The sequence below is a fragment of the Trachypithecus francoisi genome, unplaced genomic scaffold, assembly GCF_009764315.1.
Source record: "Trachypithecus francoisi isolate TF-2019V2 unplaced genomic scaffold, Tfra_2.0 Lachesis_group4, whole genome shotgun sequence".
NCBI lineage: Eukaryota > Metazoa > Chordata > Mammalia > Primates > Cercopithecidae > Trachypithecus > Trachypithecus francoisi.
This window is the reverse complement of record NW_022681469.1, coordinates 72,703,457-72,721,812: the sequence shown is the minus strand read 5'-3', so window position 1 is coordinate 72,721,812 and position 18,356 is coordinate 72,703,457. Positions and strand designations below refer to the sequence as shown.

At 44.1% G+C, this 18,356-nt stretch overlaps 2 protein-coding genes across 7 annotated transcripts in view; one reads left to right on the top strand and one right to left on the bottom strand.

Annotated features, from left to right (window-relative positions):
• The window catches only part of PEX1 (peroxisomal biogenesis factor 1), a 39,959-nt gene extending 35,521 nt beyond the window's left edge, over nucleotides 1–4,438 (top strand). For 2 of the 6 annotated variants that reach the window (XM_033193740.1, XM_033193743.1), the window contains exons 22-24: nucleotides 900–1,097; nucleotides 1,389–1,519; nucleotides 3,948–4,438. In XM_033193740.1, coding sequence (XP_033049631.1) covers nucleotides 900–1,097; nucleotides 1,389–1,519; nucleotides 3,948–4,032 — 414 coding nt within the window. In that variant the 3' untranslated portion in view covers nucleotides 4,033–4,438. Of the gene's footprint in view, nucleotides 1–899; nucleotides 1,098–1,388; nucleotides 1,523–2,765; nucleotides 2,777–3,947 lie in introns of those variants that run through there. The other 4 variants (XM_033193741.1, XM_033193742.1, XR_004433154.1 and 1 more) reach the window with 4 other exon arrangements.
• Nucleotides 1–18,356, bottom strand: part of GATAD1 (GATA zinc finger domain containing 1) — a 46,947-nt gene that overhangs the window by 2,368 nt on the left and 26,223 nt on the right. The window lies entirely within an intron of this gene.

Genomic DNA, 18,356 nt, shown 5'->3' with positions numbered 1-18,356 from the left:
GTTTTGATTAAATGTAGGCAGGATCACTGTTCTTCTACTAGCATTCAACGTCTCTTCTCAAAATTAATAGTGGTTCACTGTAATTTTATTGGTACATGTAACATTTGTACATGTATTTGGTTATTTATATGTTTCCTGGGTTTTTTGTACATTTACTTTATTAATTTAGGCCTTTTTTTTTTTTTTTTTGAGACAGTCTCACTCTTATCACCCAGACTAGAGTGCAGTGGCACAATTATGGCTCACTGCAGCCTTGACCTCCTGGGCTTAGGTGATTCTCCCACCTCAGCCTCCTGAGGAGCTGAGTATGCCACCATGCCCAGCTAATTTTTGTACTTTTTGTAGAGACGAGGTTTCACCATGTTGCCCAGGCTGGTCTCAAACTCCTGGCTCAAGCGATCTGCCTGCCTTGACTTCCCAAAGTGCTAGGATTACAGGTGTGAGCCACTATACCCAGCCTAACTCAGACTTAAAAAATACAAAAGCAATTCATTTGTATTCCCAAGAATAGTAAAGTGGTGGTTTAATTTAGTCTTTAATTCTGTTTTTTATTTATTCTATCTAGAAATGTCCCAGAAACTTAGTATAAATTTACTTTCTGAAAACGAAGAAACCTGTCCTTGGGCATTAGTGTGTTGGATTTAAGCAACAAAGTTAAAAAAACCTACCCTGTGTTATGGCAATTTTTGCTCGATGGTGGTTCTATAACACAGGTATCAGTGAACCTTTATAGAAGAGGAACAGCTTTTCAACTTGCTTAATTTCAGTTAATTAACATGTATACTTATCTATGTTAATGTTTTATTGCTTAAAATGTTTAATTTTTATCTTTGGTAAACACATAGTTTCTTCTCTCCCCCCCTTCCTTCCATCTTTCATTACTACAATTTACCACGCAGAGCTCACAGTGTCTCTCCGCACCAAGCTCCATGACTCAGGATTTGCCTGGAGTTCCTGGGAAAGACCAGTTGTTTTCACAGCCTCCAGTGTTAAGGACAGCTTCACAAGAGGGTTGCCAAGAACTTACACAAGAACAAAGAGATCAACTGAGGGCAGATATCAGTATTATCAAAGGCAGATACCAGAGCCAAAGTGGAGTATGGCTTTTTCCCCCTCATTATAATTGTTAAAACTTCTTAAAAATTGTTTCACCCTTTTGATATGTATTTCTTTGACTTATAAATGAGCTATATTTATAAACAAGGGACCAGAACACATTAACTCAGTCATGGTTATGTGCTTCCTTGCTTTCAGTGTTTCATTATCTTATAAGGAAGAGAATGTATGGTCTCTTGAAAAAACTGACAAAAAGAAATAACAACTAGACTACCACATTTTTTTTCACATCCCTAATTTAACTCTTTGTCAATTTCTTTTTTTTACTTAAGGAGGATGAATCCATTAACCAACCAGGACCAATTAAAACCAGACTGGCTATTAGTCAGTCGCATTTAATGACTGCACTTGGTCACACAAGACCATCCATTAGTGAAGACGACTGGAAGAATTTTGCTGAGCTGTAAGTAACAGATTCTGTTTTGGAAGTACAGCTACTATTATAAGTGACATAGTATTACACTTAAACCTTTAAAGTTCGTGTTTAAAATACAAAAAAAATTTTGAGTATGTAAAAGCCAATTCAAAAATGTGTCGTATTTGCATTTAAAAATCCCAAAATTTCAGAAGTACAGAAGTCAAAATTGAGTTTTCATTAACCAGTTTATTTGATATTTGAATTATTCATAATAGACTCATTTAATTTTAGTAACTTTGGGCTGAGCACGGTGGCTCATGCCTGTAATCCCAGCACTTTGGGAAGCCAAGGCAGGTGGATCACCTGAGGTCAGGAGTTCGAGGCCAACCTGACCAACATGGGGAAATCCCATTTCTACTAAAAATATAAAAATTAGCCGGGTGTGGTGGCATGCACCTATAGTCCCAGCTACTCGGGAGGCTGAGACAGGAGAATTGCTTGAACCCAGGAGGTGGAGGTTGCAGAGAGCCAAGATTGCACCACTGCACTCCAGCCTGGGTGACAGAGGAAGACTGTCTTGCTAAAAAAAAACAATTTAGTAACTTGAAGAAATAAGGAAAATTAAAAGTTCAAAGTGATTCTAATGTCTAGTTTATAAAATTTTGTTATAAAAACACCTGTTTTGCCTTCAAAATAATTTATATTAATATTTTATTGATCTCAAGAACATATAAATACATTCAGATTTATTCATTTGTGGACCACATTTGTTACACATTGGATTTAAAGGATCCTTGCAATTGAGTTTATGACCACCTATGAATCTGAGACCCATGGACTGGGAAGCATTCTAGGTCAATGATTCAGGGTAATTCAATTTAAGAGATGTTTATTCCTGGCCTTTAGAAGCTGCTGCCCTTTGTTATCTAATTTTGCAGTACTTTGGAGTATGTATGTATGTGTCCATAAGTTAGTGCTATGTATTTATTAAAGAAGAATCAGAAAACAGAGGTAAGGAAAAATAAGGAAACAAATTTCCCTTAACCCCACCACCTCCCAAAGCATATTTGTTTATATGCTTATATATTTTTTCCTATTCTGATAAGAATAGTCTGTACATATTGCTATATAGCAGTCCCCCTTTATCCACATACATCCTGAAAATTGTTTTACATTTTAAATGTTACTTTATTGCTTTTAAATGTCATTTTATAGTGTAGCTATGCCACAATATCCCATTTTTAGACATTTAAATTGCTCCCAGGCAATGTGGTAATGAACATTCTTGCAGCTGAATATATGCACATATCTAATTGTTTCACTGGGCTAGAGGTGGAATTGTTGCATAACAGGGAGTTCACAATTTTTTTTTTTTTTTTTTTTTTTTTTTGAGACGGAGTCTTGCTCTTTCGCCTGGGCTGGAGTGCAGTGGCCGGATCTCAGCTCACTGCAAGCTCCGCCTCCCGGGTTTTACGCCATTCTCCTGCCTCAGCCTCCGGAGTAGCTGGGACTACAGGCGCCCGCCACCTCGCCCGGCTAGTTTTTTGTATTTTTAGTAGAGACGGGGTTTCCCCGTGTTAGCCAGGATGGTCTCGATCTCCTGACCTCGTGATCCGCCCGTCTCGGCCTCCCAAAGTGCTGGGATTACAGGCTTGAGCCACCGCGCCCGGCCGGAGTTCACAATTTTTAAGGCTTTTGAAATGTATTGCCCAATTGCCTTCCAGAAATACTGTACAATATATATTTCAACAGCAGTATGTGAGAGTGCCAGATATACTGCACCATCACAGACATTGTGTGTTGCAGTATTTTTCTTTTTTTCTTTTTTCTTTTTTTTTTTTTTTTGAGGCGGAGTCTCGCTCTGTCGCCCGGACTGGAGTGCAGTGGCCAGATCTCAGCTCACTGCAAGCTCCGCCTCCTGGGTTTCCGCCATTCTCCTGCCTCAGCCTCCCAAGTAGCTGGAACTACAGGCGCCCGCCACCTCGCCCGGCTAGTTTTTTTGTATTTTTAGTAGAGACGGGGCTTCACCGTATTAGCCAGGATGGTCTCGATCTCCTGACCTCGTGATCCGCCCGTCTCGGCCTCCCAAAGTGCTGGGATTACAGGCTTGAGCCACCGCGCCCGGCCGTGTTGCAGTATTTTTCTAAACTTGACCCTTTTGATTTTAGAAAAATGGTATCTTAATAATTAACATTTATTTGATTAAAAGTGTAGAAGTTACAATTTTTCATATTATTCATTGTCATTTGTATTTTATCTTTTCTAACTTGTCTCTTCATCCCCTTTGCTCCGTTTTCTATTGGAATGCAACTTTATTTGTAAGAATTCTTTTTAATTTCTGTGACTGGCATTTTTTTTCTAGTTTATTTCCCGTTCATTTCTTAAAATATAATTGTGTTTGCCAACAATCCATTATCTTTTGTTTTGTGATGGTAGTATTTACACATATTAAATTATCTCTTTCTTTTTTCAGATATGAAAGCTTTCAAAATCCAAAGAGGAGAAAAAATCAAAGTGGAACAATGTTTCGACCTGGACAGAAAGTAACTTTAGCATAAAATATACTTCTTTTTGGTTTTGTTTTGTTTTGTTTTTTGATGGCTTGTGCATATGTTGTAACAGGAAAAAAATGGTGTCTAAATTTCTTCTTAATTTAACAAATGTGGTTAATTTATAAAATCAGATTGGTAAATGCTATAATTAGGTAATGATCAGGATTGAGATTAATACTGTAGTATAAATTAGGACATTTATAACAGATTCCATATTTTATTTCCTATAAATATTAGCCAAATGGTGGAACTAATTTATTTCTTTTGAGGAAAACATAATAAAGAATGTAATTAAATTTAAATTTCTTGGAATTCCCACTTGTATATTCATCATCTTTGTAGCATTTGACAAATTTTATGCTTAGCAGCTTCTTCACTGTTTTGAAATAAAATATTCTATTACCTACTGATACAATTATCTGTTCTTTGTAGATCAAAAATTGTGAAATTTACACATAATTCAAATACATTTAATTATCTGCTCAACCAGAAATGAAATCACATCCCCCAATATACTACATCCAGCTCCAAGCCCAAGATATTTAAATGACATCCATTCCTCTCCTAGTTCCAGTTATAATTTTATCTTGATATTCTCTCATATATGAACTAAATTACAAAGTTAGCCACCATCAATACAATCTGTGTATCTAATATCTAACTATATAGTAATGGGGTAAGGGAACAGCAAAAAAGAGAACATTAATCAAAATATACAAATAAGCCTGGGCAACACAGTGAGACCCCATCTCTTAAAAAAAAAAAATTAGCCATGCATGATGGTGTGCTTCTAGTCTCAGCTACTTGGGAGGCTGAGGCAGGAGGATCACTTGATCCCAGGAGGTTCTGGTTCTAAACCAGCAAAGCTCAGAATCCCAGGGGATAGAAACAAAGACTTTGTGGATCACTAGGATAAAACTGAGAAGCACTACCCCCTAATGCACTTTGTTTCTCAATTCTTTGATGACATCACTGAGATGACATACCTGCCTTCTTTTCACCATAAAGTGAGTTTGATGATCAGAAGCAATGTCTATGGGATAGCATAACAATGTAAAAACCATTTAGTAAGTTCATGAAAGGCAGTGGTGGTAAAAGTTTGGAGAATATACAAAACAAATACAATTCCAATGTGTGTCCCTTCCAGGAAGGACAAATTGCTACCTGCTCTGTGATAGAAGACGATCAGATGTAATCAGCCTGCCATCAGACTTGGGCTGGTCTCTCCTGGGTGTGGACTTGTCTGGTTGGTCACTGCTGCTCACAAGTAGGCGTCAGTATAGCCGGGTTGTCATGTCAGCTGTGGTGAGGGGGAGGTCCACATTGTGGAGGCCACATCCCTGCAATCTTGGCCAATTTGACCATGGGGTGGCTGGAAAAGATGGCTGATTGACATCCATACAGAGGTCATCTTTTGACCACTTGATTAGTGTAAGCACTGAAGGCTTTTAACTGAGCATTCACATAGGACACAAATACTCTGATTCTTTGGGCCCATTCCAAGAACTCTGGGCATACTTTTCCTCCAGACCTCATACCCAGTTGTGTTCTTTCCAAATTTCTGGTCATCTGGTTACATTATCAGCCACTATCTATGAATCAGCATAGATTTTTATATCAGACATTTCTACCTCCTGACAATGGAGGAGATATGTTACTTCACAATACTGTTCCCTTGGAAGATTTCCTATCTCCACTATTTGTAAGGGCTACTCCCTCAATGTAGCAGTAATGCTTTCACTCTGATGGGTAAGTCACAGTGGAATTCTGGGTCTTCAGGAATTAGTGTTAGTGCATGCACAGTATCTGATAATCCCCAGAGTGTCTGCTGCTCTTGGATCCTGTGGGGAAGGCTTGGAGAAAAGAAGATTCGTGGCAAGAACTTGTGATGTGATGGCAGGGCCTTTTCCCTGGCCCTTCATTCTTAGTCTGACCTAGGTGTGAGAATTAGGTCAGGGGCCGTGACTATATTGTGACTCAAACCAGGCCTTTGTTTACTAACTGGGAAATTTTTTAATTGTAAGAATCAAGTAGGATCTTTGCCCATGTATTTTGGTCTTAAGAACACAAATGATATGGCTCCAATGACTGGAGGAACACCAGGGTCCTTGGTCTTGTGCTGATTTAGATAAAACGACTGTTAGGCCTCTGAGCCCAAGCTAAGCCATCCTATCCCGTGACCTGCACATATACATCCAGATGGCCTGAAGTAACTGAAGAATCACAAAAGAAGGGAAAATGGCCTGTTCCTGCCTTAACTGATCACATTCCGCCATTGTGATTTGTTCCTGCCCAACCTTAACTGAGCAATTAACCTTGTGAAATTCCTTCTCCTGGCTCAAAACCTACCCCACTGAGCACCTTGTGACCCCCGCCCCTGCCCGTAAGAGAAAACCCCCTTTGATTGTAATTTTCCACTACCCACCCAAATCCTATAAAACGGCCCCACACCTGTCTCCCTTCACTGACTCCTTTTTCAGACTCAGCCCACCTGCACCCAGGTGAAAAAAACAGCTTTATTGCTCACACAAAGCCTGTTTGGTGGACTCTCTTCACACGGATGCACGTGACATTTGGTGCCAAAACCCGGGACAGGAGGACTCCTTTGGGAGACCAGTCCCCTGTCCTTGCCCTCACTCTGTGAGGACATCCACCTATGACCTTGGGTCCTCAGACCAACCAGCCCAAGGAACATCTCACCAGTTTCAAATCAGGTAAGCGGTCTTTTCACTCTCTTCTCCAGCCTCTCTTGCTACTCTTCATCTCCCTGTCCTTCCAATTCCAGTTCTTTTTCCTCTCTAGTAGAGACAAAGGAGACACATTTTATCCATGGACCCAAAACTCCAGCACTGATCACAGACTCAGGAAGACAGTCTTCCCTTGGTATTTAATCACTGTGGGGATGCCTGCCTGATTATTCACCCACACTCCACTGGTGTCTGATCACCATGGGGTCACCTGCCTTGGTCATTCACCCACATTCCCTTGGTGGCAAATAAACTGCAGGGACGCCTGCTTTGGCTCCTCACCTACCCCCTTCTCCGTGTCTCCACCTTTCTCTAAACTTACCTCTTTCACTATGGGCAACCTTCCACCCTCCATTCCCCCTTCTTGACCTTTAGCCTGTGTTCTTAAAAACCTAAAACCTCTTCAACTCACACCTGACCTAAAACCTAAATGCTTATTTTCTTCTGCAACACCACTTGGCTCCAATACAAACTTGATATTGGCTCTAAATGGCCAGAAAATGGCACTTTCAATTTCTCCATCCTACAAGATCTAGATAATTTTTGTCAAAAAATGGACAAATGGTCTGAGATGCCTGACGTCCAGGCATTCTTTTCCACATTGGTCCCTCCCTAGTCTCTGCTCCCAATGCGACTCATCCCAAATCTTTCTTCTTTCTCTCCTGTCTGTTCCTTCCGTCTCCATCCTAAGCTCTGAGTCCTCTGACTCCTCCTTTTCTACAGACCCATCTGACCTCTCCCCTCCTCCCCAGGCTACTCCGAGCCAGGCTGAGCCAGGTCCCAACTCTTCCTCAGCCTTTGATCCCCAACCCTATAATCCTTTTATCACCTCCCCTCCTCACACCCAGTCCAGCTTACAGTTTTGTTCCGTGATTAGCCCTCCCCCACCTGCCCAACAATTTCCTCTTAAAGAGGTGGCTGGAGCTGAAGGCATAGTCAAGGTTAATGCTCCTTTTTCTTTATCCGACCTCTCTCAAATCAGCATTTAGGATCTTTTTCATCAAATATAAAAACCCAGCCCAGTTCATGGCCCTTTTGGCAACAACCCTTAGATGCTTTACAGCTGTAGACCCTGAAGGGTCAGAAGGCCGTCTTATTCTCAATATGCATTTTATTACCCAATCTGCTCCCAACATTAAATCTCCAAAAATTAAATTCCAGCCCTCAAACCCCACAACAGGACTTAATTAACCTCACCTTCAAGGTGTACAATAATAGACTAAAGGCAGCCAAGTAGCAACGTATTTGAGATGTAATTCCTTGCCTCCACTGTGAGAGAAACCCCAGGCACGTGTCCAGCACACAAGAACTTCAAAATGCCTGAACCGCAGTGGCCAGGCGTTCCTCCAGGACCACCTCCCTCAGGATCTTGCTTCAAGTGCTGGAAATCTGGCCACTGGGACAAGGAATGCCTGCAGCCCGGGATTCCTCCTAAGCCATGTCCCATCTGTGCAGGACCCCGCTGGAAATCGGATTGTACAACTCACCCAGCAGCCACTCCCAGAGTCCCTGGAACTCTGGTCCAAGGCTCTCTGACTCCTTCCCAGATCTTCTCGGCTTAGCGACTGAAGACTGATGCTGCCCGATTGCCTCAGAAGCCCCCTGGACAATCACAGACACTGAACTTCAGGTAAGTCTCACAGTGGTGGGTAAGTCCATCCCCTGTTTAATCAAAACAGGGGCTACCCACTCCACATGACCTTCTTTTCAAGGGCCTGTTTCTCTTGTCCCCATAACTATTGTGGGTATTGATGGCCAAGCTTCAAAACCCCTTAAAACTCCCCCACTCTGGTGCCAACTTGGACAACATTCTTTTATGCACTCTTTTTTAGTTATCCCCACCTGCCCAGTTCCCTTATTAAGCCAAGACATTTTAATCAAATTATCTGCTTCCCTGACTATTCCTGGGCTACAGCCACATCTCATTGCTGCCCTTCTTCCCAACCCAAAGCCTCCTTCATATCTTCCTCTCGTATCCCCCCAACTTAACCCACAAGTATGGGACACCTCTACTCCCTCCCTGGCAACCAATCACATTCCCATTCCCATCCCATTAAAACCTAATCACCCTTACCCTGCTCAATGCCAGTATCCCATCCCACAACAGACTTTAAAGGGATTGAAGCCTGTTATCACTCGCCTGCTACAGCATGGGCTTCTAAAACCTATAAACTCTCCATACGATTCCCCCATTTTACCTGTCCAAAAACCAGTCAAGTCTCACAGGTTAGTTCAGGATCTGCGCCTTATCAACAAATTGTTTTGCCTATCCACCCTGTGGTGCCCAACTCATACACTCTTTTGTCCTCAATGCCTTCCTCTACAACTCACTATTCCGTCCTTGATCGTAAAGATGCTTTTTTCACTATTCCCCTGCACCCTTCATCCCAGCCTCTCTTTGCTTTTACCTGGACTATCCCTGACACCCATGAGTCCCAGCAGCTTACCTGGGCTGTACTGCCACAAGGCTTCAGGGACAGCCCTCATTACTTCAGCCAAGCTTTCTCTCATGATTTACTTTCTTTCCACCCCTCTGCTTCTCACCTTATTCAATATATTGATGACCTACTTTGTAGCCCCTCCTTTAAATCTTCTCAACAAGACACTCTCCTGCTCCTTCAACATTTATTCTCCAAAGGATATTGGGTATCCCCCTCCAAAGCTCAAATTTCTTCTCCATCTGTTACCTATCTTGGCATAATTCTTCATGAAACCACACGTGCTCTCCCTGCCTATTGTGTCCAGCTGATCTCTCAAACCCCAACCCCTTCTATAAAAACAACAACTCCTTTCCTTCCTAGGCATGGTTGGATACTTTCACCTTTGGATACCTGGTTTTGCCATCCTAACAAAACCATTATATAAACTCACAAAAGGAAACCTTGCTGACCCCATAGATCCTAAATCCTTTCCCCACTCCTCTTTCCATTCCTTGAAGATAGCTTCAGAGACTGACCCCACCGTAGCTCTCCCTGACTCATCCCAACCCTTTTCATTACACACAGCCGAAGTGCAGGGCTTGCAGTTGCAATTCTTACACAAGGATCGGGACCACACCCTGTAGCCTTTTTGTCCAAACAACTTGACCTTACTGTTTTAAGCTGGCCATCATGTCTCCATGCGGCGGCTACTGCTGCCCTAATACTTTTAGAGATCCTCAAAATCACAAACTATGCTCAACTCACTCTCCACAGCTCTCATAACTTCCCAAATCTATTTTCTTCCTCACACCTGACGCATATACTTTCTGCTCCCTGGCTCATTCAGCTATACTCACTCTTTGTTGAGTCTCCCACAATTACCATTGTTCCTGGCCTTTACTTCAATCTGGCCTCCCACATTATTCCGGATACCACACCTGACCCCCATGATTGTATCCCTCTGATCTACCTGACATTCACCCCATTTTCCCATATTTCCTTCTTTCCTGTTCCTCATCCTGATCACATTTGGTTTATTGATGGCAGTTCCACCAGGCCTAATTGCCACTCATCAACAAAGGCAGGCTATGCTATAGAATCTTCCACATCTATCATTGAGGCTACTGCTCTGCCCCCCCCCCCCCCCCACTCCCTCTCAGCAAGCCAAACTCATTGCCTTAACTCAGGCCCTCACTCTTATAAAGGGACTATGTCAATATTTATACTGACTCTAAATATGCCTTCCATATCCTGCACCACCATGCTGTTATATGGGCTGAAAGAGTTTTCCTCACTACGCAAGGGTCCTCCATCATTAATGCCTCTTCAATAAAAACACTTCTCAAGGCTGCTTTACTTCCAAAGGAAGCTGGAGTCATTCACTGCAAGGGCCATCAAATGGCGTCAGATTCCATTGCTCTAGGCAATGCTTATGCTGATAAGGTAGCTAAAGAAGCAGCTAGCATTCCAACTTCTGTCCCTCACGGCCACTTTTTCTCCTTCTCATCAGTCACTCCCAGCTACTCCCCGACTGAAACTTCCACCTATTGATCTCTTCCCACACAAGGCAAATGGTTCTTAGACCAAGGAAAATAATCTCCTTCCAGCCTCACAGGCCCATTCTATTCTGTCATCATTTCATAACCTCTTCCATGTAGGTTAAAGCCACTAGCCCACCTCTCAGAACCTCTCATTTCCTTCCATTGTGGAAATCTGTCCTCAAGGAAATTACTCCTCAGTGATCCATCTGCTATTCTACTACCCCTCAGGGATTGTTCAGGCCCCCTCCCTTCCCTACACATCAAGTTCAGGAATTTGCCCCTGCCCAGGACTGGCAAATTGACTTTACTCACATGCCCCAAGTCAGGAACTAAAATACCTCTTGGTCTGGGCAGACACTTTCACTGGATGGGTAGAGGCCTTTTCCACCATGCTCATTTCTTCCCTTCTGTCAGACATAATTCCTTAGAGTTTGGCCTTCCCACCTCTATAGGTCCGATAAAAGACTGGCCTTTATTAGTCAAATCACTCAAGCAGTTTTTCAGGCTCTTGGTATTCAGTGGAACCTTCATACCACTTATCATCCTCAATCTTCAGGAAAGGTAGAATGGCCTAACGGTCTTGTAAAAACACACCCCACCAAGCTCAGTCACCAACATAAAAAGGAGGACTCTGTCAAGGACAGAGTCCAAAAACTCACCAACCAAGTAATTACGCTGAACCCCCTTGGGCACTCTCTAAATGGATGTCCTAGGTTCTCCCAGTTCTTAGTCCTTTAATACCTGTTTTTCTCCTTCTCTTACTAGGACCTCGTGTCTTCCGTTTAGTTTTTCAATTCATACAAAACCGCATCCATGCCATCACCAGTCATTCTATATGACAAATGCTCCTTCTAACAACCCCACAATATCGCCCCTTACCACAAAATCTTCCTTCAGTTTAATCTCTCCCACTCTAGGTCCCACACCACCCCTAATCCCGCTCGAAGCAGCCCTGAGAAACGTTGCCCATTATCTCTCCATATCACCCCCAAAATATTTGCTGCCCCAACACTTCAACACTATTTTATGTTATTTTTCTTATTAATATAAGAAGATAGGAATGTCAGGCCTCTGAGCCCAAGCTAAGCCATCCTATCCCCTGTGACCTGCACATATATATCCAGATGGCCTGAAGTAACTGAAGGATCACAAAAGAAGGGAAAACGGTCTGTTCCTGTCTTAACCGATGACATTCCACCACTGTGATTTGTTCCTGCCCACCTTAACTGAGCAATTAACCTTGTGAAATTTCTTCTCCTGCCTCAAAACCTCCCCCACTGAGCACCTTTTGACCCCGCTCCTCCACTACCCACCCAAATCCTATAAAACAGCCCCACCCCTATCGCCCTTTGCTGACTCCTTTTTTGGACTTAGCCCACCTGCACCCAGGTGAAATAAACAGCCTTGTTGCTCACACAAAGCCTGTTAGGTGGACTCTCTTCGCAGATGCGGGTGACAACAACATGGACACACATGGAGTGGTTTTAAGGAGCAGAGAGTTTAATACGCAAAAAAGAAGGAAGATGCTCCCCTGTACAGACACAGAGGCAGGGGGCTCCAAGCTGAGAGAAGGAAACCCCATGTGCAGTGGAAAAGTGGTTGATTATGTTGGGAGGCTGGAGGAGGCAGTGTCTGATTTGCATAAGGCTCAGGGGATTGGGTTGACCAGGTGTGTCATTCATGTACCCTGCAAAAAACCTGGCCTCAGTCCTTTAATATGCAAATGTGGGTTGCCATGATGTTCTGAAAACACATGAATTATCTGGAGGGGGTCATGACACTTGGGACATGTGCTGACAAGGAGAAGAGGGTGGGAATCACCATGGTGGCCATGTTGGGTGGACCTAGTTTTTAATGGCCGGCATTTGTATATCAAAGTTTGCTGGTGTGGCTCTTTAAGCCGCCTTTTCTGTTAGAAAAGAAATGGTTTGAGGGGGGCATTGCTTCTTATTATAAGAAAATTTCCACCAAGAACCTTTATCCCTTCTAGCTGCCAAAAAATTATTTCTTAATAACTTCTGTATTACCATAGTTAGGTAGCACCAAAGATCCCTGCAGGTCAGACCACTATAATTAATATGCTGGCTTTAATGCCGATTATGATAGCTACATCCAACTGGCCTCTCACATGGCAACTGCCTGACCTCTGCAGCCCCACGAGCCACTTATCCCCACTATAATCAGCCCATTTCGATGGCAGCATCTCCCACTTATTCCCGATGTTGTGGTGTATCCTATAGATGAATTCATTCAACATCCATTCCAACACCTTGCCTTCCTATACTCTCTGGAAAGTGAATTACTAAGTCACATGATCTTCATTGCAGTCATTTATGGCTATGTGACATAGTTCTGGACAGTGAATGTAGATAGAAGTCCCTGGGGCAGGCTTCCTTTCAGGAATGAGGGCACAACGCCTGGAGATACAGCAGTTATCTTGCAACTGAGAGACAGGACTAGCTGGATTTCCTAGGACAACTAAGAATCCCTAAGCCTAGCTGGGAAGGTGACCGCATCCACCTTTAAACAGGGGGCTTGCAACTTAGCTCACACCCAACCAATCAGAGAGCTCACTAAAATGCTAATTAGGCAAAAAGAGAAGGTAAAGAAATAGCCAATCATCTATTGCCTGAGAGCACAGCAGGAGGGACAAGGATTGGGATATAAACCCAGGCATTCGAGCCAGCAACAGCAACTCCCTTTGGGTCCCCTCCCTTTGTATGGGAGCTCTGTTTTCACTCTAATAAATCTTACAACTGCACTCTTTTGGTCTACGCTTGTTACAGCTCGAGCTGAGCTTTTGCTCGCCATCCACCACTGCTGTTTGCCACCATTGTAGACCCACCGCTGACTCCCATCTCTCCAGATCTGGCAGGGTATCCACTGCGCTCCTGATTCAGTGAGGCGCCCATTCCTGCTCCTGATCAGGCTAAAGGCTTGCCATTGTTCCTGCACAGCTAAGTGCCTGGGTTCATCCTAATCGAGCTGAACACTAGTCACTGGGTTCCACGGTTCTCTTCCATGACCCACGGCTTCTAATAGAGCTGTAACACTCACCGCATGGCCCCAGATTCCATTCCTTGGAATCCGTGAGGCCAAGAACCCCAGGTCAGAGAACACGAGGCTTGCCACCATCTTGGGAGCTCTGCAAGCAAGGACCCCCCGGTAATATTTTGGCGACCACGAAAGGACATCAAAAGCGGTGAGTAATATTGGACCACTTTCACTTGCTATTCTGTCCTATCCTTCCTTAGAATGAGAGAAAAATACCAGGCACCTGTCGGCCAGTTAAAATGAATAGCGTGGCTGCCAAACTTAAGACTCAGGTGTGAGGTTATCTGGGGAAGGGCTTTCTAAAAACCCCCAACCCTTCTGGGTTGGTGACGTTGGTCTGCCTGGAGCAAGCTTCCACTTTCAGTTCTCTTGGGGAAGCCGAGGGTCAACTAGAGGCAGAAAGCTGTCATCCCGAACTCCCAGCAGTAGCTGGTTGAGATCATGGCGCAGCAGAAGTCTCTACTCAACAGTCGCCCACGCATGTGTCCCTACCTTTACTTCTGACCCACACCTCCTGGGTTCCAACCATGACTTTCTTCAAAGTGTAGCCCCAAAATTCTCCTCACCTCTGAATCTACTTCCTGTGATCCCTGCCTCGTACTAATGGCTCAGACTTTCATTTCTTCTAGCAAGTTGTATCTCCAAAGGGATCTAAGGAAGCTCTATGCTGTGTCCTTAGGCACCTAGGCTATAATCCAGGGAGTCTTATCCCTGGTATCCCTCCCAATTTAGGCATACAGCTCTCGACATGGGCAGTTATGTAGGACCCGTTCCCCACTACCCTTGCCAGGGCCCCAAATTTGTAAATGGCTAAAAAAGAGGAGAGAGAGAGAGATGGAGGAGAAAGAGAGAGAGGAGAGAGACAGAGGAGAGAGACAGAGAGGAGAGAGAGAGAGTCAGAGAGAGAAAGAGAAAGAAATAGTAAACAGTGCACCCTATTCCTTTAAAACCAAGGGTAAATTTAAAACCTGTCATTGATAATTGAAGGTGTTCTCCGTGACCTTGCAACACTCCAATTCCACTGTTGTCAGTGTAAATAAGAGCGTAGCCCAAAAGCACTGAGGCCACTGACAACCCGTAGCTTTCCAATCAAAAATCCTTAACCCAGTAACCCACAGATGGGCCAAATGCATTCAGTCGGTAGCAGCAACTGCTTTGCTAAAAGTAGAAAAACAACTTTTATTTTTTTTTATTTTTTTTATTTTTTGAGACGGAGTCTCGCTCTGTCGCCCAGGCTGGAGTGCAGTGGCCGGATCTCAGCTCACTGCAAGCTCCGCCTCCCGGGTTCACGCCATTCTCCTGCCTCAGCCTCCCGAGTAGCTAGGACTACAGGCGCCCACCACCTCGCCCGGCTAGTTTTTTTGTATTTTTTTTAGTAGAGACGGGGTTTCACCGTGTTAGTCAGGATGGTCTCGATCTCCTGACCTCGTGATCCGCCCGTCTCGGCCTCCCAAAGTGCTGGGATTACAGGCTTGAGCCACCGCGCCTGGCAGAAAAACAACTTTTAGAGGAAACATTGTCAGCACACCTCACCTCTTCAGAATTATTCTAATCAAAAAAACAAAAAGGTAGCTTACTAACTCAAAAATCTTCAAGTATGGGGCTATTCTGTTAGAAAAAGGTAATGTAACTCCAGCCACTGATAATTCCCTTAACCCAGCAGATTTCCCAAAAGGGGATTTAAATCTTAATTACCATACAAATGTCCGACCAGACCCAGGAAGAACTCCCTTCAGGACAGGACGATAGATGGTTCCTCTCAGGTGATTGAGGAAAAAACCATAATGGGTATTCAGTAACTGATACGGAGACTCTTGTGGAAGCGGAGTTAGAAAAATTGCCTAATAATTGGTCTCCTCAAACGTGCGAGCTGTTTGCACTCAGCCAAGCCTTAAAGTACTCACAGAATCAAAAGACTATCTCAATCCTGCCTCAAAAGGTTAGCTATACCCTTTCTGAAACGAATTTGCAGAAGAACTATTGTTTATGGGAATGCATCTTGATGGGGCAGCTGGGTTGGCATGAAATACTCAGGAACCCAGCCCAGCTCTAGGACTCACCCCTGAGCACAAAGGCAATGTTAGGCATGCTGGTAAAGGACCACTAGAATCCAGCAGCCTGGACCCCTTTCTTGGTGGTCAAGAGAGGCGGGAAAACAGGTGCAGGACTGCTACATCGGTGAGCGTAACTAATCCAATATGCAGAGGTCCATGGGTGGTTATGCACCCTGGAAAGGAATAAGCATTAGGACCATAGAGGATGCTGTAAGACTAATGCTCATAGGAAAATGACTAGGGGTGCTGGCATCCCTATGTTCTTTTTTCAGATGGGAAATGTTCCCCTCAAGACAAAAACGCCCCTAGGATGTACTGTGGAGAACTGGGACCAATTTGACCCTCAGACGCTAAGAAAGAAACGACATATTCTTCTGCAGTACTGCCTGGCCACAGTATTCTCTTGAAGGCGGAGAAACCTGGCCTCCTGAGGGAAGTATAAATAATAACACCATCTTACAGCTAGACCTCTTTTGTAGACAAGAAGGCAAATGGAGTCAAGTGCCATATGTACAAACTTTCTTTTCATTCAGAGACAATTCGCAATTATGTAAAAAGTGTGATTTATGCCCTACACGAAGCCCTCAGAGTCTACCTCCCTACCCTGGAGTCCTGACTCCTTCCCCAACTAATAAGGACCCCCCTTCAACCTATTTGATCCAAAAGGAGATAGACAAAGGGGGAACAATTAACCAAAGTGTGCCAGTATTCCCCAATTACGCCCCCTCCAAGCCATGGGAGTAGGAGAATTCGGCCCAACCAGAGTGCATGTACCTTTTTCTCTCTCAGACTTGAAGCAAATTAATATAGACGTAGGTAAATTGTCAGATAACCCTGATAGCTTTATTGATGCTTTACAAGGGCTAGGGAAATTCTTTGATCTGACATGGAAAGATATAATGTTACTGCTAGATCAGACACCCCAAATGAGAGAAGTGTCACCATAACTGCAGCCCAAGAATTTGGCAATCTCTGGTATTTCAGTCAGGTCAATGATAGGATGACCACAGAGGAAAGAGAACGATTCCCCACAGGCCAGCAGGCAGTTCCCAGTGTAGACCCTCATTGGGACACAGAATCAGAACGTGGAGATTGGTGCCGCAGACATTTGTTAACTTGCATGCTAGAAGGACTACGGAAAACTAGGAAGAAGCCTGTGAATTATTCAATGATGTCCACTATAACACAGGGAAGGGAAGAAAATCCTACTGCCTTTCTGGAGAGACTAAGGGAGGCATTGAGGAAGCATACCTCTCTGTTACCTGACTCTGTTGAAGGCCAAATAATCTTAAAGGGTAAGTTTATCACTCAGTCAGCTGCAGACATTAGAAAAAAACTTCAAAAGTCCACCTTAGGCCCAGAGCAAAACTTAGAAACCCTACTGAACTCGGCAACCTCGGTTTTTCATAATAGAGATCAGGAGGAGCAGGCGGAATGGGACAAACGAGATTAAGAAAAGGCCACCGCTTCAGTCATGGCCCTGAGGCAAGCGGACTCTGGAGGCTCTGGAAAAGGGAAAAGCTGGGCAAACTGAATGCCTAATAGGGCTTGCTTCCAGTGCGGTCTACAAGGACACTTTAAAAAAGATTGTCCAAGTAGAAATCAGCTGCCCCCTCGTCCATGCCCCTTATGTCAAGGGAATCACTGGAAGGCCCACTGCCCCCAGGGGATGAAGGTCCTCTGAGTCAGAAGCCACTAACCAGATGATCCAGCATCAGGACTGAAGGTGACCGGGGGCAAGCGCCAGCCCATGCCATCACCCTCACAGAGCCCCGGGTATGCTTGACCATTGAGGGCCAGAAGGTTAACTGTCTCCTGGACACTGGCATGGCCTTCTCAGTCTTACTCTCCTATCCCGGACGACTGTCCTCCAAATCCGTCACTATCCGAAGGGTCCTAGGACAGCCAGTCACTAGATACTTCTCCCAGCTACTAAGTTGTGACTGGGGAACTTTACTCTTTTCACATGCTTTTCTAATTATGCCTGAAAGCCTCACTCCCTTGTTAGGGAGAGACATTCTAGCAAAAGCAGGGGCCATTATACACCTGAATATAGGAGAAGGAGCACCTGTTTGCTGTCCCCTGCTTGAGGAAGAAATTAATCCTGAAGTCTGGGCAATAGAAGGACAATATGGACGAGCAAAGAATGCCCATCCTGTTCAAGTTAAACTAAAGGATTCTGCCTTTCCCTACCAAAGGCAGTACCCCCTCAGACCCAAGGCCCAACAAGGACTCCAGAAGATTGTTAAGGACCCAAAAGCCCAAGGCCTAGTAAAACCATGCAATAGCCCCTGCAATACTCCAATTTTAGGAGTACAGAAACCCAATGGACAGTGGAGGTTAGTGCAAGATCTCAGGATTATCAATGAGGCCGCTGTCCCTCTATACCCAGCTGTACCTAACCCTTATACTCTGCTTTCCCAAATACCAGAGGAAGCAGAGTGGTTTACAGTTCTGGACCTTAAGGATGCCTTTTTCTGCATCCCTGTACATCCTGTCTCTCAATTCTTGTTT